Source organism: Schistocerca cancellata, chromosome 6 (assembly GCF_023864275.1).
Source record: "Schistocerca cancellata isolate TAMUIC-IGC-003103 chromosome 6, iqSchCanc2.1, whole genome shotgun sequence".
NCBI lineage: Eukaryota > Metazoa > Arthropoda > Insecta > Orthoptera > Acrididae > Schistocerca > Schistocerca cancellata.
Window position 1 is genome coordinate 530,433,151 of NC_064631.1, and position 24,022 is coordinate 530,457,172.

Genomic DNA, 24,022 nt, shown 5'->3' on the forward strand with positions numbered 1-24,022 from the left:
TCCTGTGGCCAACAAGATCCCCACATCTCTCTCCAATAGAACACGTGTGGAGCCATCTCAGACAACTCTGTCCCATTACCAGTATCCAGTAGATCAAGGAAAACTTGCAACTGTTGTGAGCTACGTTGCCTGCGGCAGGGATACGCCAGCTTGATGACACCCTTCCCAACCATACTAGCACATGCGTCCAGGCCAGAAGGGGTGCAACGTCATGCTGCTACGTGAGCTCATACTGACAAGTTCTTTGTAAATCTGACTCCATTTTGCAATCACTGAAATAATGTCACATGCCTCTGATCACGGGAAGTTACATTGGCGTCTGAGTACTTCACCTTTTTGTCACTATAGTAATTGTATGTTAGTAACATGCACTGTGGGAAAACCGGAAAAGAAGAAACTCGCAGCATTGTGGTGCTACAGAAGACTGTTGAAAATTAGGTGGACTGGCAAGGTAAGGAATGGAGCCGTTCCCGCAGCATCGCTGAGGAAAGGAACATATGAAAAAGACTGATAAGAGTACCGGACAGGATTGTAGGACATCAGTTAAGACATACTTCCATCGCACTAGAAGGAGTTGTAGAGTAAAGGGATACAGTTATTGGAATACATTCAGCAAATAATCGATGACGTATGTTACAAGTGGTTCTCGGAGATGAAGAGGTTAGCACAGGAGAGGAATTCGTGGTGGGCCTCATCAAACCAGTCAGAAGACTGATGGTTCAAAAAAAAAAAAAAAAAAAAAAAAAAAAAAAAAAAAAAAAAAAAAAAAAAAAAAAAATCAGATACTATGCACGTCAGGTTAATTTTTTATAAAATCAGAATAATTAAGATGCTACCTCTCGTCACGTTTTCTCACTTTTCAGTTGTTATCAGTGTCTTATACTGCATCAATGTCTAACATTTATATTATGAATGCTTAGCAACTTCATTGCATTAATGAGTTGATCATGACAACGTTGCCCTTCTCTTAGATCGTATGCTGACTACAGTTGGATGTCTTGTTTAGTGTGGCATCCAATAATGTTGCATCTCAGCGTTAACACATTTAAAATACATGCTGGATGTCACTTTTGTCAATCTATACTGACTATAACAAACAATCACCGGCTGAGACAAGATAGCTCCATCTAAACTAGTAGACTGGCGTAGCAGCAAAGTATTGTAGTCAATTAACCTGAACATTTAAAGTTTTTTGGGTACTATACATTTTCTATTACAAAATGAAAAGCCAATGTGAGAAAATGTGAGGAAGTCGGAGGCAGGTTCTCATTGAAGAGGATGTTACCAGGAACATTTTTGGCTTTGAAACACGCGGGGAAGGTCGTCCATGAGAAAATAAAGCTTTAGTGTTTGTTAAAGTAGGACGCGTACGCTGAGGTGGTATAAGCAATCAGACACCTCCTAATGTGTAGGCGATGTCGTGCTGTTAGCAAAGGCATTCGCGTCGGTCGCCTGTGCCGTAGCCCATTAACCCCAAATTTTGCCAATCTATCCTAACGGATAAGTTCGTCGTATGTCCCACACTGATTTCTGCGGTTATTTCAGGCACTGTTTCTTGTCTGTTACCATTGACAGCTCTACGCAATCGCCGCCGTTCTCGGTCGTTAAGCGAAGACCGTCGGCCACTGCGTTGTCCGTGTTGAGAGGTAATGCCTGAAATCTGGCATTCTCTGCACACTCTTGACACTATCGTTCTCGGAATACTGAATTCCCTATCGATTTTCGGAATGGAAGTGGCTAAGTCCAACTACCATTCGGCTTTCAAAGTCTATTAATTCCCGTAGTGCCGCAGTCATCACCTAGGAAACCTTTTCACGCGAATCACCCGAGTACAAATGACAGTTCTGCCAATGCGCTGCTCTTGTATACCTTGTGCGTGCGATACTAGCGCCATTTGTATATGTGCGTATCGCTATCCCATTACCTCATTGCAATTGACTCAATGAAAGGTAGAAAATAAGTGACGCACTAACATCAAATAGTTCCTTGCTAACCCAAATAATCTCGTTTATTTTGTGCCGCTGTAGCACACATGAAATACTTTATTGTTAGTAGTGAGTGGCTTGTGAGCTAGACGTACTTCAAGAAGAGCGGTACGTTCTGAAACACTGGTCACATACACCAAACCGAAACAGTTTTTTCGGCTGTAGGTCATCGAATTTTCCCGCTTCTTGTTGTTGTGCATAACATTAATGCCTCACCATTCGTTTTTTGTGCAAATTCTTTTCTTGATCGTTTCTCATTTTTCTGTAAAAAATGCGTCCTGTATCGCGCAGAAAGCTATTCTTGGCGTAAACCGAAAACTATATGTTATTGTTATTACGAATTTGAGATACTTATTTCTGAGCAATCTCTTTCAACCTCCGGGTCTCTGTGATGTTCTTTTTCTTCTATTTTCAAAATATCGCCTTAGTAGTAAACTTACAGATGTTGCTGTCACTGACAGCATTCGATATGACTGCGTATCTGAGTGAGAGCATGCACAACTTCCGCACTGCTTAGTTGTTACGAGACAGTTGTGAATGATTTTTTTTATTAATAATGGTAAACTTAAATCTTTTTTCCACTCCATAATCGATCTAAGTTCATTATTAACTGAACACTACTATCCGAAGGATGAAAGCATGTGTATCGACTCTCCTCTATCAGATTTACCATTTTTCGCGAAGGTTTCGAATAGATATGACAATCACTTGGTTTCATACGTGATTTATGCTCGTGAGAATAGCACAGTACGGAATGAAACTCAGAATGGAAAGAAGCTCCTGTAGTTACTTTGTGCCCAAATGGGAATATCGTGATATAAAGAGAGTATCTTAACAGCAAAAACGACACAGGTAAATTTATACGAAAGTAGGAGCAAAAATATCCCAGTAAATATTGTTCCACTAACCAGCCGTTTGTGAGATACAACTACGAATCTGTGGTTACAAGCCGCCACTGATTTCAGTATGAAATATAGACCTATTGGTGCAAATGCATTTGAAATGCAGACTTTTCGATTGAGTCTCCATCTAACGGTGTCAGTTTCGCCCGTGGCCTACATGAACAAGAGTTGCAGTACTGCCTTAGCACATCACATGATGGAGTTTATTTTACACTCACACCTGTTGGTGTTCCACTTGACGTCCTCGCTTTTGGATGCAATGCTCTAGTGAGTAACTAATTCTTTAAAGCATGAGCGAATCGTCTCGCAAAGCTTGACAAGACTGTACAATTCGCTGCACCCGTTCTTCAACGGGAGTGGACTTTTGACGTGACCGTAGACAGAAACATCCATAGGACTGAGGTCAGGTGATCTTGGAGGTCAAAGTACAGCTGGCCCTCGTCGATGTATCCTTGTTGGAGAATATTGATACATTTGACGTCTCCTTATATTAGCAACCATATGTGCCGGTACGCCATTATGTTTGTGGTACATATTCCAACGTTACGCAAGGGGAAAATCTTCCATGAGTTCTGGAAGATCCCGCATAAGAAAGTGAATGTACTCTCGATCATATAGGATTTTTGGAACAAAATGTGTTGAGTGAAACGATTTCTCCTAGTACGATTCAATCAGAAATGTTGTTAGTAAGATCTGACAACATCAGATGACGGAGATAAACGATCTGAAGTACTTCTACAATTTTTTTTTAAATATATAAAATCTTTCACTTGTCTCGATCGAAATAATACATTACTTTACAACTGACTGGTGAAGGTGTGTCAACTCTGTGTACAGGTACGTTTCTGAATGAGCGTGATTCAGAATTTCACTCTAACTTTGTTCCTATAGCCAACGGTGTACTGAAAACTTGGCTCATGCGTCGCCCAAAGTGAGCGTATTCGGAGATGCACTATCAGACGATGGCATTATAGGCAACAGTGTACGTAGAGAGAGATTCTAAAGCTTGAGTGATCTGGAGATGGTTGTTTAGCAACTGTAACTAATACTCCACTGTAAAGTCATGTGTTCTTGCAGTCGAGACAGTTAAAAGATATTATATGAATTTTTCAAAAGTTAGAAAGAAACTTTGCTGATGTGGTGTTTCAACAACAGCGTTTAGGTCCACGTAAAATTTAAGACCAGTTAGTGGAAGACTGAACAGAAAAGTTTACATTTCAAATCAGTTTGTGCTAACCAGAACAATATTTCATTGACACACGTTGGCAATTACCTCGCAGATGACTCGTTTGCTGAACAGTGTTTAATATAACAGTTATTGCCTGTATTATAATATATACTTTCATCCGTGTCGGTTCTCACTATTAATTATGTTACACACTGTATAATAGTTCTGTAAATACGCCGTCCATGGCTGCTACAATTAATGTTCAAGAGGTGCAACGGGTTTCATTAATTAAAGGATTGCCGAAGTGCTATGAAGAGGAGAGATATATTGTCACAAAAATGTTCAGGTGACGTGGAGGTACTAGAGACATGTGGCCAAGAACATAAAACATAAAGGAAAGGAGGAAGGAGAAAGAAAAAGAGAAATAAAAACGGGCGCCCCGGTATCTCCGGCTACTGCTCATCCTTCTGCCGACGCCCATACATTTTTGCCCGTCATTTGTCTTCGGACTCTTTTATTCGCCACCGCCCTTCCCAGAGACTTCCCCGAGCTGTAGCCCTCCCCTCTCCTCTCCTTCCCTACCCGCAGAGCGGTTTCTTCCGTTACTTTTCTTTTCCCCTCTCCTCTTTTTTTCTTTTTGATGGAAGGGTCTTGGTTCAATTTGCTGATCATCCACTGCGCGTCGCTCCCTCTTGCTCCTCTTGCTCCTCCTCCTCCTCCTCCTGCTCGAAGACTTCTTCGCGTCCTCGCGTGGCTCTCCTTCGAGCCCGACCTCGATAGCGGTGCAGCCTTTTCTTCCAGGTCCTACTCGCGCTGCCTCCTCCCACGGCGACGACGCTCGGCGCCCGGATTTTTTCAAAAAGTCCCGGGGGAGACTGCGGAACGTGCAAAGCGCGAGGCGCCGTCAGGATGCTGCGGCAGTGGGGAGTTGGGTGGGAGGGAGGAGGGGGAGGCGCTGTGACGTATTGATAGGGAGGACCAATCAGGACGCGTGCCCGGACTTTTGTGCGGCCCGCCGTCGGAAGAAGCCATATTTCTCCCCCCCGGCGTCTTGACCGGACCGGCGACGCGGACAAAGAGCGCAGCATCCGCGGCTTCTCGAAGCCGTACGCGGCGCCGGCTGTTTGTCTCGATGCGTCACGGCAACAAGTGATGCGTGACAGCGGCGGTCCGAGCGAAGCCTTACCGCCGATAATGCGACTTATTTCTGGAACCTCCCCCCCCCTTAGCTCATACTGCTTACTGCTCGCCACTTATCACCTGCAATCTGAAAATCAATCTGCGGTATCCCCACCTCTCATCCCTTTTTCAGCCTAGGTCACTAATGAACGATAGGTTATTGGTAATCGACAAGCATGTACCTCATTTAAATTCCGGAGGAAGAAGTTGAAATAGTACAGTAGTTTCCGCTCTATAAGCAGCAGGTTTCGCTGCTCGCTCGCACCGGGAAATAGAAACAGAGGTGGCTCCGCAGCCAATTTTATTACACGACGCGGCCGCCCGCGGGTGCAACAGAACCCATGTGGACGGGTGGAAAGAAATGTGTCAGGCTTCATAATACGTATTTATATGTGCCGTGTATTATGCATTTCTTGTACGTGAATGTGAATCTGCACATGAACTTTCCTAATCCTCTTCACACCTTTCCGTAAAGCGTGGCCAAATCTTTGTTGGGAAGTAGTTCTGTAGTATAGTAGTGCCAACCTTACTCCTGGGTAGAGGATCAAAGAGACAGCACAGGCAGGTAAAAATCAAAGACTTTCCAGTGTCACAAGATTTGGGGTGGAGAGGTTGGTCACGGCCAAGTGGTACGACCACCACCTTCACCGGGGCCCAGGAAGACCTCCGGGTGTCCGCCATATTCTAGGAGGGTTACAGAAGACGGGTAAGTGAGACGTGCCCTCAGTGCGTCTGTCTCAATGTTCACGCATGGAAGAGAGGTATTTGAATATTTGTACTAATTCTTTTATTTCAGGTTCGGATTGTGTAAGGAAATGAATGATCTCGTTAATTTAGGAAATTTGACCCCTGTGTTAATGTATCTGGTCCCCAGTTTGCCCGTTATCCTCCTCACATAGTGGATGTCCTTGTAAAATATTGGGAGACTCTGGTGGTATACATTTGGCCAATGAAATTCCGTCTTACCCGTAGAAATGTGCGTGCAGATTAGTATATAATATACCTGAGCTATAAGTTGTAAAATTGTAACATCTGTAAACTGAAACAATTGCTGCAATCGCTGTAAAGTCGAGTGATAATGTTTAAAAGAAATAGGTAATCAACTGTCATCAATCTTTAACATACCTTAAAAATCACAAAGAAGTCAAGTTAAAGGAATTTATTTAAAATAAAAGCTATAGAATGCAGGGACCCACACATCAGCGTGTGAGCCCTCCAGCTCCTTGTCTAGTATCGTACAGAAAGGGCACGCTCTCTAGGTAGCGCTCTCAAGCTCCCCTCCCCAGTTATCCGTTGCACAATTTTGATTCAGGGCTTGACGACATCAACTTTCATCTGGCGTCCCTAGGTACTTTCAAAGTAACCTACAAAAACAGAAAACCTCGACCAGTTGGTATTAAACTAGAACGCTAATATACCACCAGCAATGGAGGGTGAAGCTTTGACAATGCCAGCCACTCGTGCTGGCGAAACGTCAGAAAAATCATTATATGAACGTCGGCCGAAGAACCCGAGACAGAAGCCAATAGGCAGTTTGTCAACAAGTGGCCACGAAAGCCTTAACAATTTTGTACTAAAATTTATATTCGATGTTAATAAATACTCTTTTTCAAGAACGGCTTTCTTGCCTTTGCAAGTCTACCTTTTCATATCCTGTCTACTTCGGCCATCAACAGTTATTTTGCTTCTCAAATAACAAAATTCATCTACTACTTTTAGTGTCTCACTTCATAATCTACTCCTGCAACATCTCCTGATTTAATTACACTATATTCCATTATTCTTATTTTGTTTTTGTTGATCTTGATCTTATGGCCTCTTTTTAAGACACTGTCAATCTTTTTCAACTGTTCTTCCAAGTCATTTGCTGCCTCGCAGAATTACAATGTAATTCGCAAACTTCAAACTTTTTTTCTCACCGAACGTTAATTGCTTCTCCAAATATTCCTTTGGTTTCCTTTACTGCTTACTGAATGTACAGCTTGAATAACGTATGAGGGACGGGCTACAAACCTGTCTCACTCCCTTCTCATGTCGTTTGACTCTGATAACTGCCGCTGGTTTCTGTACAAGTTGAGTATAACCTTTTGCTTCCTATATTTTACCCCTGATAACTTTAGAATTTCGAAGAGCTTGTTTCAGTCAACACTATCAAAAGCTTTCTCTGAGTCTAAAAATGCTAAAACGTAGGTCTGTCTTTCTTTAACCTATTTTCGAAGATAAGTCGTAGGGTTAGCACTGCCTGGCATGTTCCTACATTTCTTAGGAACTAAAATCGATCTTCTCATTCGACTTCTACCAGTTTTTCCATTCTTCTCTAAATAATTCGTGTTAGTAACTTGCAGTCATGCCTTATTAGACTGAATGTTCAGTAACATTGTCTGCCCCAGGTAGCTGAGTGGTCAGCGCGACGGACTGTCAATCCTAAGGGCCCTGGGTCGGAGATTTTCTCCGCTCAGGGACTGGGTGTTGTGTTGTCCTAATCATCATCATTTCATCCCCATCGACGCGCAAGTCGCCGAAGTGGCGTCAAATCGAAAGACTTGCACCAGGCGAGCGGTCTACCCGACGGGAGGCGCTAGTCACACGCAGTAACATTCATACCTATCACTTTATCCTCATGTGACCGTATGTTCAGTAGAGAGTAAAGCCACTCCTGTGGATGAAGAATGGTGCGAGAACATGATGGCTATCGAGTGTGAAAGCAAGTACCAGAAACGGACTCGAAACCAGATTTCAGCCGCGCGGAGTGACCGTGCGGTTCGATGCGCCATGCACTGATTGCGCGGCCTCTATCGTCGGAGGTTCGAGTCCTCCCTCGGGCATGAATGTGTGTGTTTTTCTTAGCATAAGTTAGTTTAAGTAGTGTGACCGATGACCTCAGCAGTCTGGTGCCTTAGGAATTCACACACATTTCATTTTTCAAACCAGATTTCCTGCTTTTTACAAGCAGTCTTCTTAACAGGATACGTAAGCATGCATCCTGGTCTGTGTCATTCTTCGAATGTCATTGATGTTTCCATCTGTGATTTCCGATAACTGCTATCAGAGGTCCTCCGACAAGATACGTGGGAATGTCCCTACAGTGGGAACAGAGTCGGTGGCGGACCTTCACTTACCGTGGCACAAGGGATATACAGTGCCAGCATAAAATCTTACCATGATTACTAAAATTTTTTCTGACGAAATATGCCAGACACAGCTACACGGGTATTTGCAAATGGTAGGTTCATTTACGAAGTTTCTGTGGATGCAATTTTACAGGTGCTCTGATAATCTCTTCTCTCATTGTCTGTGTCTTCTTTGTTACAGGCAGCGTAATTTAGGAGTGCTGCTGTCACAATGGCGCCCATGGAGAAGAGAGCGCAGTGTGTTTTGAGGTTTCATAAAACACCGCTGCCTATTACAGATCAGCGACAATTTCTAAGTGCGCCGCGCCGGTTAAATGCGCGGTTAGAGGCGCCATGCGCTGATTGCGCGGCCTCTACCGCCGGAGGTTCGAGTCCTCCCTCGGGCATGCGTGTGTGTGTTGTCCATAGCGTAAGTTAGTTTAAGTTAGATTGAGTAGTGTGTAAGCTTAGGGACCGATCACTTCAGCAGTTTGGTCCCATAGAACTTACCACAAATTTCCAATTTTTTCGAAGCGCTTAAGATACACGGTAGACCTGAAATGGGTGACAGTACTCTTGATACCGTGCGTACAGATTCCAACGCAATCTGTTAAAATCGACGCGTGGTGTCGAAGGTGAAGAGCCTATTAACGTCTTGGGTAATATTAACAGGCATAATGTCCCGATCTGGTGATCGGGGAACCTAAGTAATCGCGGAACAGCAGATAATGGGCAACCATAAAGTGAATGTATGGTGTGGCTTAATGAACACCACATTTACTGGCCCGTTCTTTTTGACTGACCCGTCCATTACGGCAACAATTTACCTGGGCAGCTTTACGTTGCACCTCAGCAACAGGAATTTCAATCATGAGTAGTGTTTCAGCAGATAATGTTCTTTTAGGAAACCTTTCTGGACAGATGGATCGGTAAAGACGGTCCAGGATCATGGCCACCACATTTCCCAGACATAAGACCTCCTGACTTTTTTGTAGGTTTTCTTTAAGAACAAAGTGTTCAGTTCATCTGCAGCCGATGTGCAAAGTCTTACAGCACGAATACGACAAGCTGTAGACGCGGCGACGGAAACGATGTTGGCAAAGACACGAACAGAAGCTATCGCGTGGCGTTCTATGAGCAATAAACGGAGCACATGTGGAGGGATATCTATAAAAAACCTTCGAGTGAAGCTACGGTTTGCAACAAATTGCAAAGCTGCAGCTAGCATAGTGCCTTATAAAAGAAATTAGTAATCAGGTACAGAATCTCTGCTCGTCCTGAATGTAAAATGAATTTTATGCACGGAAATGAATGAGTGGATGGACAGAGATGAAATCAATGAAGATACGAGGGTTGTCCAGAAAGTAAGTTCCGATCGGTCGCGAAATGGAAACCACTGAGAAAATACGGCAAAGCTTTGCACAGATGTGTTGGGCAGTGTCTCTAGTATGCCCGTCGATCGTGTCACATTGCTCTTTTCAGTTTTGAGTGAACAGTGAGCACGTAAAGGTGCGTAGAGAATAGCGTCTGCCGCCAAGCATGAGGGCCTGGTTAGAGATTTCGCCTGTGTCATGCAGCCAACATAACACAACTGTCGAGCAGTTCCTTCTTCAAGCCAATTCTCGGCCGCACACTGCACGGGCAATGAAGACGCTCCTGTAGCATTTCCGATGAGAAGTGTTTGATCACCCACAATACAGTCCGTAATTGGCTCCCCCTGAGTCTCATCTCTGCTCACTGGTTATGAAAACAACATTTTTCCACAGATAACGAGCTGCAGACCAGTGCAGATAACTGGCCGAAAGTACAGGTGGCTGCTATCTATGATGAGGATATTGGAAAGTTGATACAACACTACGACAACACTCGAAGTTGGAGCGGCGACTATGAAGAGAAGTAGGTGGAAGGTGTACCTAACTGTTGCAAATAAAACGTTTCTGGTTTTCACTGTGGTTTCCATTTCTCGACCGATCGGCACTTACTTTCTGGACAACCCTCGCATAATGGCATGAAATGCAACCGTCCCAATGTCCTGCCCCTGCAGTGTAATAAACAACCAGTGACAGTTGCAAAATTTATATCAGTCAGGGATTCTAAACCTTATTCGTTACTTATCGCGAGCAGTCGCCTTAATTAGTGAACATTTCAGTACGTCTTCAGGACTCACTCAATCTTTCATCGTCACCAATGTTACTACCTATTTACTAGCAGTGGTTTCATGTTAGTACATCTCCGTTGTCTTCATCCCCATCGATCCATTCATTTCATTTCACTTCGTTTAATTCATTTCATAAGAAATGTATTACTTCCTTCAGGATACATATTGCATAATGCGTGCTTAAAAACTGCAGAAATCTAGGTTCACTCAGAGGGCTACCCCAGCCCATCTTCCAATGTACCATTCGTGTATTAGGAAAGGGGGGGGGCGGTGGATGAATCTGGTGCAGTATTATACCAGCGCCGCGCACAATACGATAGCTTCCCGAGTACAGTTGTACAGTGTGTCCGAGAACTCCCCTTACGTCTCGTTCAAAACAATGTACTGTATATTTGGTTACTTACATATAAGAACTAGGTATACAGTGGGTACGTACTCCATCGTGCCCTAATTCGAGATCTACATCTGCATCAATAGGCCGCAAGCCACCTAATGGTGTGTGACCAAGAATACTTCTAGTGCCACAAAGTGATCCCTCCCCCTCCGCCCCTGCCCATCCCTGTTCCACTCACGAGTGGCGCGTGGGCAGTATGATTGTCGGTAAGCCACTGTATTAGTTCTAGTTTCTCGAATTTTCTCATCCTGGTCATTTCGCGAGATGCATATGGCAGAAAGTAATAAGATGTCCGACTGCTCCCGGAAAGAATTCACTTCGTGAAACACAACGCTACTGGAGGTTGTTGAGCATCTTTGTAACGTTCTAACGCCGACTCAACGATCCCGTGACGAAACGCGCCGTTCTTCGTTGGACCTTCTCTATCTCTTCTATCAGTCCTACCTAGTGTGGATCCCAGATTGAAGAACAAAATTCAGAAATCGGTCGAACAAGAGTACTTGTAAGCCATTTCTTTGGTGGATGAGTTACATTTCCTTACGATTCTTCCTATGAATCTCAAGTCTGGTACCTGTTTCTCTTCCTATTTATTTTATATAGTCATTCCACTTAGAGTCGCTCTGTGTATTTACTCCTAGACATTTTATGGTAGATACTGTTTCCAGCAGTTTGTCATCAATGGTATAGTCTTATAGTAGTGGATTAATTTTCCTATGTATGTGGAATACATTACATTTATTTATGTTCACGGTCAACTGCCACAGCCTGCATCATTTATCAATTCTTTGTTCGTCCTTTTGCAAATCGACACTGTCTTCTGTCGTTGCTACTTTCTTGTAGACAATCGCATCACCTGCGAACAGTTTTAAAGAGCTTCCGGCACTTCCTCTTAGATCATTTACATATTTTGTAAACAATAACGGTCCTATCACACTTCTTTGGGGTATTCCTGAAATTACCTTTCCGTCTGTCGATTTTGTTCCGTTAAGACCGACTTGTTGAGTTCTATTTACAAGAAAGTTTCGAACACGATCGCAAATCTGATTCCATAATCGGCAAACTCGTAGTTTTTCACTATACGGCAGTGCGGGACGGCGTCAAATGGATTCCTGAAGCTAAGAAACATGGCATCAAACTGAGCACCGTCATCTACAGCTCTGCGGATCTCATGGAGGAAGAGAGCGATCTGAGTTTCGCAAGATTTCTGTTTGTGGAATCCATGTTGATTTTTATAGAGGAAATTTTCTTTCTCCAAAAACGTCACAACTCCTGAGCATAAAACGTGCTCCATACGTCTCCATGTCCTCCTTGTCCTATTGCGAAGCATGTCAGGAGTTATGCTTCGGAAACCTTCTTCGGCGCTTCTAGTGAAATCAGTCCTGTACCGACATTGAGCCACATGGGACGTGGTTATTACCAATAATTGGTGGTCTATCGTTTTAATGTCCGGGTTTCGTGGTGGCAATATCAGTGTGCTGAACGTGATTGTAATACTATTGAGCGAGACACAGCATTTGGAAATTACGGCATTCAAATATGACAGGCTGCAACTCGCTACTCTTTGTCGTTGTTAGGTAATGCATTCATAAATGTCGGTATAATCATTTTATTTCCAAATCTTTTCTGATTTGATCACGTATTACTATTTGTAGTACTTGTAGTTCATATGCTCTTTAGTGACTGCATTTCGTTGCTTACTGCTCAGCTGATGGAGTGATGTCGGCACACGTTTCCACTCGCTTTTCCTTGCATCCACTGCACGGCCTGTTTTTGACCGTACCTTAAACAAAAACACGTTTCTTCCCGTCATTCAGAGTTACCTTACGAGTTGGAGTCTTGCCAAAGCGATCTTTAAACGCACTCATAATTTCTGTCATTGTTTGTCCCGTCTGTGAACGTTCGTGTACTCTCAACTACGCCACAAATAGCTCCTCAGCAGTATAACAGTGTCCGCTCTCATCACCCATGGCTCCAGAATTAAAACAAAGCACTATTGAAGAAAAACACGACACTGACAAAAATGGTTTTCGTCATTCCATAGTAGCGTTGGAAATAAAATATCTATTTATCTCCACAACTTTACAAAGTGAAGAGGTGTAACAAGAGTTTTAAACACCCTTTACTGTTTGGCAATGACAAAATGTTATTGATAAAGGGCCCAAACACATCCATTTTAGGAGAATAATGGGACAGGCTTACAACTTGTTCATACTCAACAGCTTAATCCTCACTAACATGAAAACTAGTGTTATGTAGTCTGAACTCTAAACAGATGAGGAAGTTTTACGAGCACCAGAAGAAGAGATCAATGGGTACCCACTGGTTGAGGCTACATGTGTGAAATACATAGGAATACAAGTGAATAATAAACTAAGGTGGCATGTGAGTAAATCAGCCAAAATGCTCCGGTCTGCCTCCTTTGCACACAGGTACCTCTCTCACTGTGTTCACCTGCAGACAGAATGAAGCCCTCATTTCTGTCCTGCTGCATCATTTCTGCGGTATTGCCGCTAAGGAGAAAAATGTATTTATTCTAACAATGCGTGAAACAAGTATATTGCGTGAATTTGATAACCAAACATCTTACAGAAGCTTGTGCAGGTAACTAGTGGTTCTTACACTTGGATGCCAATGCATTTACTCCAGAACGGTGTTTGTGAACTGGGAAACGCCGTTACGAAATAGAGTCGTGTACTGCGGGCTGCCGCCTCTCCAGGCCGCCGGCGACACGAGCGCAGGAGATGCGAGGTAAACAACACCCCTACAACAAACGTACCGTCTATGTCGTCAACCACGTCTCCCGTACACGTCACAGCAACACGTACTGCTAGCTTCACCGCTAGAGGCACGAGAGTCCCCAGTCACGTGACCACCGATCTCCGCGGCAGTTTTCTTATGTCGAGCGGCTATAAAGGAAGCAGCTTGGCCGGCCAGAGCCAGTTGGCACAGAAAAGATAGTAGCTCCGGGCCAAACCCCGACTATTCACGGTCCCTCAGTCGGAACTCCCGTCGATCCTGCCTTTTCCTCCAATCACAATCGATTCCCAGTCTTTGCTCTGATACCCAAACCTCCTGATGTCAGACACTCAGATCGGTACCAAACGTTGTGTGTCGATAGTGTATCAACCAAAATATCGATTTAGTTCGTGCTGTGTGCTGTCGTCAAGTAGAAGATGCGTAAACGGTAATTAAAGTAACAGCAGAACTGCAGAGTATAGGGAAACTGTGTCTGTGAGCTGTGTATAGGAAGATTGTTGTTGGTATGCGAGTTGATGCCAGCGTGTCCGGTCAGAGAGCTGCCTGGTCTCTGTAAAAAAAAAAAATAAAAAATAAAAAAATAAAAAAAAAATAAAAAAAAGACTGAGTGACGGGATCAACAACGAACTTCAACGGATGGTCATGTGAGGTCTGCTACAACCAAATACAACGAACAAAATAAAAAAAAAGTTGGTAGAGTATTAGATTCGTCATACTACAGGTCCCGAATTCACAACTCAATGCCGCTGATTTTTTTTTCTTAGCTGTTAACGCGTGCAACTGTTGTATGGGAGAACATTTTTCTTTTGGCAGCCTGCTTTCGCTTCTTTAGTTGAAAGTAGCAAACCTATAGCGTACATTTGTATAGATAACATCAGACCTATCTATACAAATGTATTCTATAGGTTTGATACTTTCAACTAACGAAACGAAAGCAGACTGCCGAAAGAACATTGCTACATACTCCGAAACGTCGTTTTACATGTCAGAAAAATGTTCTCCTATATAACAGTTTCACGGGTAAACTGTTAAAAAAAAATCGCCGTTAGTGAGTTTTGAACTCGGGACTTATGGTATGATGATCTGACGCTCTATCAACTTTCTTTTTTTGTTGTTGATCTCATTTTGGCGCTAAAGTCTGGAACCGCGCGACAGCTACGGTCGCAGGTTCGAATCGTGCCTCGGGCATGGATGTGTGTGATGTCCTTAGGTTAATTAGGTTTAAGTAGTTCTAAGTTCTAGGAGACTGATGACCTCAGAAGTTAAGTCCGATAGTGCTCAGAGCCATTTGAACCATTTTTGATCTCATTTTGTCCTATATTGTTCGGAGAATCTGTTCGGGGGGCGGACATCCGAAAAACCCGATTAGGTTCTTCTTTGATCCATTCACTCAGTTTCTTTTTTCCAGAGGGTAGCCTTTGGCCAAACACGCTGAGCTACCGCATCGGCCCAACTCGCCTCCCAACTATCTTACTACCCGCAGCTCACAGATACAGTTTCCCTATACTCCGTAGTTCTGGTGTTATTTTACCGTTCACGCATTTTCTACTGGACGACAGCGCACAGCACAAACTAAATCAATGTTTTGGTTGATACTCTATCGACACACAACGCTTGGTACCGATATGAATGTCTGACATCTGGAGGTTTGGGTGTGAGCCGCGTCTGAGTTCTCTATATTGGCCGCCGACGCCCAGGTTCCCAGTCGTGTCCCGAGTCTTTACTCTGCGCCTTGTCCGAGCTCTCCACGCTTGGACCGATGTCGGCAGCACCCACGACACATCTGTGTGCAACTCACAGTCGCTCACAGATCACGTTGGACGCGTGCGCGCCCCGTCTGACGGAGTTATCTCTACGCATCTGCCACGTTACCTCCGACCCGCTATGAGCTTCCGCCTCTCGGAGACCTCTCTTCTGGATAGTTCTCGAGCCCTATCGCTCTCCACCGATATGGCGGCACGACATCGCCCTCGTCAAGAGTCTTACAGTGCTATGTCAGTGACTATCGGTGGACTGGAACCAAGTAGTGTTTCACATCCGATGATAAATTTTATTGTACTTCATTTACGAGGGCACTTAAAATTAACTTATTTCTTTCTACCTCGAGCACGTTATTTAGCGTGTCTCTTTCGGTCACGGCAAAAAAATAAACAATAGCAAGATTGGCCCAGGATGAACTCAGTAATTCACTAGAAGTGAAAATAATTTCTATGTATACTACGCACCCTCTCTTTGGTCGGAATGGAGGTTTATATTCTGGTGCAGAAGTCTATAGCAGATTGGGGGTGGACACAAGGCAGGAAATTAAAAATACACAAATATCTCAGAAAAGACTAGAAGTATACTTATTAGCCACTCCTGCAATTTACCAGAATACTTGCTCTCAGGAAAGCAACTTCAACGTAACTATAATATCTGTATTATATAGAGCCAGAATTTACCAGTATATAGACTGCTGAAAGTAATTTGTAAAAGTTACACAAATGTTTGTTTTAACTGTTGGATAAAAACAGCAGCTGAGTGATCCAGGAGTAGGAGCAGCGGCTTTTTCAGAGTAGCTGTTTCTTTTCCAATTTATGAGGGGTAATCAAAAACAAAGGTTTCAAGGTCAATATTCCTGGAGATTCGTCTGTCATAGAGAAATTAGCAGCGTGACTTAATTCTGATGCTTGCGGTTGGCAACTGTGCAGAGCTATAGCCAGCCACCACGTACAGCGCTAGTTGTAGGTAAACACAAATGGCAGCTCATTTGGAAAACTGATCTCATTAAGAAATCCGATCAATTATTCGATTTCTGTGGGAGAAACACGTAATCGCGGCTGAAATTCATCGGCAGCAGGCGTAGGTGTACGTAGAGACTACAATGTCTCGTCAACAAGTCGCACAAAGGTGTCGCAAGTATGGAGCCGGTAGAGAAAACTGGGGTCCAGTGGTCGACCAGCACGGATTTGAACACAGCTCGCGTGGACGAATTGATTCCGGACAACAGGAGAGTCACGTCACAGCATATGACGGTAGAATTGTTGTCGTTCGGAAGCGTGGCCAACCAACACGAGGAGAAACCACTTGGGGGTAAGTTTGCAGCTTTTGCAATCATATAGCAAAGCAGTGTTAAAGCACTTTCGCTGGGACATCATCGATCACCCTCCCTTCAGCCTGCACATTGCTCCAAGCGACTTTCACCTTTTCTTCACTTGAGGGAGTACCGACGATTTACTTCAGACCAGGAGGAAAACATTTTGTGACACCATGGCTAAACACACAAGGCCAGGATTTTCACCAGAGGGCACATTCGAACTCATTCTACGGAGTGACAAGTTCTCGGAACTTTGCTGGGGGTATATGGCATCAGACGTCTATGCAAGCGTCACTCAATTCCTGTAAATTAGAGGACTATGGGTTGTGGGCCGGAACTGGTGCCCGATAACGTCCGTGATGTATTCCATCTGGTTCGGTTCTAGCGAATTTGGTGGGCAAAACATCAGCTTGAGTTCACTGTACGGTTCTGAGCATATGGGACTTAACATCTGATGTCATCAGTCCCCTAGAACTTAGAACTACTTAAACCTAACTGACCTAAGGACATCATACACATCTATGCCCGAGGCAGGATTAGAACCTGCGACCGTAGCGGTCACGCGGTTCCACACTGAAGCGCCTAGAACCGCACGGCCACACCGGCCCGCTGCACGGAAGGATGTAAGTGGTTCTCAAGAAGGGTCACACATTCCACAGTTGCCACGGTGGCTTCTATTTCTGCCACAGGCCCCTTGGTAGCCCACGTGAATGTCCACCATAGTATAACAGTGCCCCTTCCGGTCCGTGTCCGGAGCATGTTCTGGGCAGCCGTAGGCCTGAATGGGGGCATATACAACACGACCGTCAATCTGGCGTAATAAAAAATGTGATTCATCCGACCAGCTGACACTTTTCCATTCATCCACAGTCCATTTTCCAAGATTCTGTTCAAAATGATTTAAATGGCTCTGAGCACTATGGGACTTAACATCTGATGTCATCAGTCCCCTAGAACTTAGAACTACTTAAACCTAGCTAACCTAAGGACATCACACACATCCATGCCCGAGGCAGGATTCGAACCTGCGACCGTAGCGGTCGCGCGGTTCCAGACTGTAGCGCGTAGAACCGCTCGGCAAGATTCTGTGCCAAAGGCAGTCGCAATTGCTAGTGTCGTTGGGTCAGCATGAGCAGACGTAGGGTTTGTCTGCTCCGGAGCCCCATGTTCAACAGTGTGTGCTGGACTTTGTGTTCCGAAACACCAGCGCCGTCGGAAGAACTGACTCTGTCGGCAGACCTGCCACAGATCCCGCCTATCCTACTTTACACAGTAGGCAAGTGTGCGACGTTGACATCGTGTGACGAGGCATGGACGTCCGACATCTACTAGTGCTTTCATTATCCTTCAACAACTTTTAATAATAGATACTCAGTACAGTAGCAGGCGAACAGTCGACGAACTTCGCCGTCTGCGATATGCTCAGCCGCGGGGGCCAGGCCATATCAACGTGCCATCTGTCAAAGCCGCTTATGTCACTGGATTTCCGAATTTGGGACCCGTGTCGCGGCTAGAATGTTTTCCCATTCGCCTCTGCTCCACTTGAATACTTTCTTTACAGCGTCACGTGTCTGCAGTGTCACAAGGCGACATGCAGTCTCTTAGTAGGCAGCGGTTATAATGTTCTAGCTCATCAGTGTATAAACCGACTACCACATGGCTAGAGGCTCTCTTTTGTAATGGGATGTATGGACGACGGTGGATACATAAATGAATGAATCTTATTGTGTCATCTGTTGGAAGTGGAACGCATCCGAAAGATATGTGAGAGAATGTGGAAGTTTGAGATGAGCTAGGCTTGAGACACTCACCTGTTCTGGAACCAGACCTGGACGACGCGCATGTCGAGGCCGGTGTCCTGGCTGAGCTGCTCGCGCACGTGCCTTGCCGGTTTGGGGCTGTTGTTGTACGCCAGCTTCAGCGTCTCCAGCTGCTTCGCCGTGATCGTCGTCCGCGGCCGCTTGTTCGGCTGGTCCCCGTCCAGGCACGCACCGTCTGCAACACACACGCAAACTATCACACCATCTGGACCGTCACTGCCGAACTGGTTGCTCGTACCAACATTTTAAGGGCTGCTAGGTGGAAATGCAATTTTCCTCGGTGACTTTCGGTGACGAAATCTTCTCGGGTTATCGTGGTGCCGTACTGTCGCAGCGTTTCGACCAATTTCCTACTCGTCATCTTCAGGCGGTGTCTGAGGATGGCGAGCAGGAAATTCGTCAAAACATTGGGACAGCACGAAGCCACCACTCGTTTTATAATCCGAGAAGATCTAGGTTGTTCATAATGTTTTAATTATCATCTCGATAAAAATAAAATTACATAATTTTTCGTTAGTTTGCAGGTTGCTCTGCAGTTCTAGTACAATCCAGCTAGCGGGAACAACACTGCAGAAATCCAATCCTGAGCTGATGGAAGTGCGCAGCAGCAATGTTCCATCGTGAAAGGATATCAATGATAGAATTTGCTGATGATTTTCTTGTCCTCAGCGAAAGTGAGAAAGAATTGTAAGATTTGTTGGACGAAAACCACGAAAAACACAACACCCAGTCCCTGAGCGGAGAACATCTCCGACCCAGCCGGGAATCGAACAAGGACCCTTAGGAGTGACATTCAGTTGCGCTGACCACTCAGCTACCGGCGGCGGACAGAGGACAAGTGAAGCATCTGAGATGTCGTACTAGAGAATGCTGAAAATTAAGTGGACCGATAAGATAATAAATGAGGATGTTCTGAGTAGAATCGGAGGCGAAAGGAATCTCTGAAAAACGTAGATTACAAAAAGGGACAGCATGAGAAAACATGTCTTCAGACGCCAGGGAATACCTTTAAACATACTACAGGACAAAAACTACAGAAGACAGAGAATGAGATGTATCCAATGAACATCTGTGGATATCTGGTGTAATTCCTTTTTTGGGGACGAAGAGAAGGAGTGGAAGTTGTGGCGCGTCCTATCATCGTATCAAACAAGATATGGTAACCTCCCTCACCCCCCACCCCAAAATGTTTACTTTGAACACAATCACTGTGACTCACTTCTGCACTTAGCGTAGTGTCGAAAGTGCATCTATGTCGTGTAGATAACTGTGATGAGTGCTTGTGTGGTATAGAGCTGCGTTGGTGTTATTGCGACTGATTATGGAAATCATTTTCTTCGTGTGGGGTACCACAGTCGTATATATGTTAAAAGAAAGGTCTCCTCCTCGGCAAGTATTCTCTGTATTCTATCTCGCACGACTGGCCAATTTCAGCCTTACAGGCCATTTTCAAGGGCAGCAGGCGTCGACGTGTTGTACAATTATCTTGTTGCTAAACGGCGGATGTAGCCGCTTGCACGTTCTGTACTCACTCTCTGACCGGCTATATCCGCGTTTAGTAACAAGATAATTGCACAGCAAATCGACGCCTGCTGTCCTTGAAAATGGCCCTTAACGTTGAAATTGGTTAGTCGTACGAGATATAATAATGAGAATACTTGTCAAAAATAGCCGTGGTGGAAAACTACAAAAAGTATTTCAAGATTGTGAAAATGAAAGGATGGGAGTGGGTGAAACACAGAAGCACTAACACTATTCCTCTCAGTTTACACACCAGCCTCTAGACTCTTCTCCCTCACCATCAACAGTGGTGCCACATGGTGTTTTACAATGACATACTACCGAACGATTTCGGATCCAACTCCAGGCACTATGTGCAAAGTTTGGGTACCAATATGCATAATCTATCATTTCTCCACTTCCCAGAGAAGCGGAGGTTAAAAAAATTCTTCTGTCATCATGAATAAAACCAGCTACAGGGTATGGGGCAGCTGGCTCTAGTAATAACCGAATACACAGGAAATGGTTTACTATAGAATGATTTATTAGGTCCAGGCATATTGAGCTTTAGAGAAGCAGCTGGCACTAGTAATAACCGGATACACAGGAAATGATTTACTATAGAATGATTTATTAGGTCAAGGCATATTGAGCTTTAGAGAAGACATTGTAAATTAACAACAGTGTCAAAAGTCATCTCAAGAAACTGCCCTGAAACGCGTTGTTGACAATCGGACTCAGGATGCTGGTGGACAACTTCATCGCCTGTGACAACAATCATCTCAATCACATCCATATAATTATCGACTGGAGTCTCAGAAACAGATGATCTTTTTCCCTGGCTGACTGAACAGCTCGGTGCAAGCTTTTTTCGTTATTGACGACATTTTGGCGGCTTGTATGTCAGGTCATGTGCTCTTGTGTCGTAGTCCCATGTTGGTGAGTGCGAAATGTGTGTGTGTAAAGGTTTGTGTTTGTAGTATAGTGTATTTTTGGTTGAAACTATGTAACACATTGAAAATGTGTGCCGGACCGGTATTCGAACCTTGAACCTTGCCTTCCGCGAGAAAATGGACTTCCGTATGACCTATAAAAGCGCAACTTTACTTTCGACAGTGCTTCTCCTCTACTTTCTCAGTCAATGGAACGCTTCCTAACGAAGGACACAGATCCCAGGTTCGAACCGATCCAGCGCACAGTTTTAATCAGCCGACAAGTTTGTAATCAACTCCTCGTGAAAATTCATTCGATGTTTTTGTTGTTGATGGTGACGAGAGATACTATAAGAGAATACCCGATGCCAGCACGTAGCCTACTCCTTTCAATACCAAGGTGCTCAACATCCCCGTCCGACCCACTTAACGATCATCGACAGTGTTATATCCCCTCATTCAATGAGACGGTACGGAGAAATCTGAAATTCAGTCCAGCACATTGGCACGAGCTCTGGTAATCAGGAACCTTGCGCTGCCACCACTTTCCCGTTCGCCGGCCTATAACTAGCGATGAAAATTTCTCCTACGACGAGGATTCGAACCAGGTGCCTCTGGGTCGAGGCAACTGAAAAAGCGCCCATTAGTGACCTTGGCTACGGATGCGAGTCTGACTGCACGGGTACGGTGGATTTCGGCGCGAGCCTGGAGATCCAAAGAAGTCACGAAACCTCTATCTGCCTTTACCAATCGATGGAACTTTCCTTTGCACCCTCATATGTAAAAAGGACGCCCAAGTATCGACTTTTTCCTATAAAGTGAGGACGAGAGGAAATATCGGCGTATAGAACAACAAAGTTCTATTCTCTTTGTCAGTAGGTAGCTAAAGGGAACCAGCTTACACCAGCTGCCAATAAACACGGAATTGTCCGTTGGTCCTTTATCGCTGGTAACTGATAGACAAAGGTTATCAGACGTTGTTAGTGTTCTCGGGGAAGGAAAGAGGGCGGTGTGTTCGGAGGAAATGCTGGAAAGCGGTGGATTCAGGTGGAACCCGTGGATGAGCGGCAGTAGGATGTAGTGGCAAGACGATGATGATGCCGGTGGGATTCTGGGAAAGAAGCGTACATCTGCTGTAAGTCTCAGAGTTATAAAGAATCATCCACATATCGGCAGAAATGATTAAACTATTGAGATTATCTTGGTGGCTAAAGGTTTGGTTTAGTTAAATTATTAAATCTCAGCGAACTTGGGTGTTTCTTTTTCAGTTCTTAGTGTCATCTTATTTTCTTGTACACAATTACGCTCATTACAGCGGAGTTTGGCGCATCTTGTGGACCACACAGCCCATCAGTTATTTTGAGAAACATCTCTATCCGTTAGCTGGGCTCCTTTCGCGGCCGACTCAGCGTTTAGTCTCCACGAGAAGAAATACGGAACGATGCCACCGGGTGCTACTGGTACGCATGTGGGAAGAGAAAGGGCAAGTCTGGAGCAGCAGATAAGGCACTGAGTCACGACCGACACAAATTAGGTTCGTCACGTAATCCCACAAAGAAGCAGTTCTCTGCTGAAACGAACAGCTGCTGAACAATATTGTAGCAGGTAAGAACGAGGTTTGGCTGGGGGTTGTTGCACTGACGAGATTTTGTAACCTTTGGTTATTCAAATTTTTAGTTTTCGATTTGTGGCTATTCACTGCCTCCAGATGCTTAATAAACGTACACATGGTCCGTAGTAGGCTGTAATGGTTTGGTTATTCATTTCTGTTTGCACGGAACTGCAAATCGAACATTCCAACATGAAATTACTCAGTAACGAGACACTGACGACAATATGCTCCTTACTAAACCACTCAGCAAACTTGTCAGACGGTGCTTCCTTAGCTTGTCAGTAGTATTCATATTCACTCTGTATTACAAACAGCTAAATCTGGGGCGCTATCAGCAGTCCTCGCATTATGTGTAAGGCTCCCATCTAGAAGTGACGCCGCGGCTCCCTGACAACTTTTCATGAAAAGTCTTTTCTAGTTCGATGGAGCGTTCGCTAAATAAGATGAAACTGTTTCGACTGACTGCGTCCTCACACGGTACAAGAATAATGTGCCTGTACTTGTTTCAGGCGAACTGAAAATCTTACAAACGTATCCCAGTTTATGAAACTACCCGACTAGCTAAGGCTGTAGGAGCCTACACGCTTGGTACCTGTCTGTTGGAAGAATACAGGATGAATTGGCCATGCTGCACCCTCCCTTGTACCTAATGTTTCTGCATATTGTACATGACTGTAAATAGTGTTTGTATTGCTTTCGTTTGTGTCACTATGCAAGAATAGCTAAATGAAAGGGGCGTATCAGTCCGCTGATGGCATATGGTCTTCACCTCTCGTAAATTACATGGGGGCCACCAGACTTGCCCACTCCATTTGAGCATACTCATTTATCACACAAAAGACCAAAAAATTAATCATACTGAAATAGAACTTAACATTCAAAATGTGAAAAAGTGCCAAAAGAAAGCAAAGAACGTTACGTTAAGTATAACAGTAAGAAATCACCAGAAAATAAACAGCATTTCAATGAAATCAGGAAACAAGCGACGAAAACCATGCGACAAACCAAGACGAAATATACGAAGGAACAACTGGACTCCATCGAAGGGAATTATCGCAACTACAACACGAGAGATTTCTTTACAACTTTTGCATGAATAATCCGAGGATGTACCCTTCAAAATTTATGTTTTATAAAACAAAAACGGAAAAGTTACGTTGACCAATCAGAACTTTTGGGAACTGGCAAAATGTTCTTCCGAACTCAGCTTCTCCGAATCCTACTCAGAATTCCATAAGGAAATCACTTACACCCAGATCGAATCTCTACCTCACTCACAAAAAGAGATTCACAGGCAAATCTTCAAACTCAAAAATTTCAGAGCTTCGGGAGAAGATGATATCACTGCAAAACTACTGAAAAATGTTGGACCAAATCCTCTCAGAGAACTCGCACAATTAGGCGAAGACTAGAAATGCGTTCTGTTCAC

At 44.3% G+C, this 24,022-nt stretch overlaps 1 protein-coding gene across 1 annotated transcript in view; it reads right to left on the reverse strand.

Annotated features, from left to right (window-relative positions):
• LOC126190991 (LIM/homeobox protein Lhx3) overlaps positions 1-24,022 on the reverse strand; it is a 202,036-nt gene that overhangs the window by 100,216 nt on the left and 77,798 nt on the right. The window contains exon 4 of the mRNA XM_049931668.1: positions 18,541-18,724. Within this exon, the coding sequence (XP_049787625.1) occupies positions 18,541-18,724 (184 nt within the window). The remainder of the gene's footprint in view (positions 1-18,540; positions 18,725-24,022) is intronic.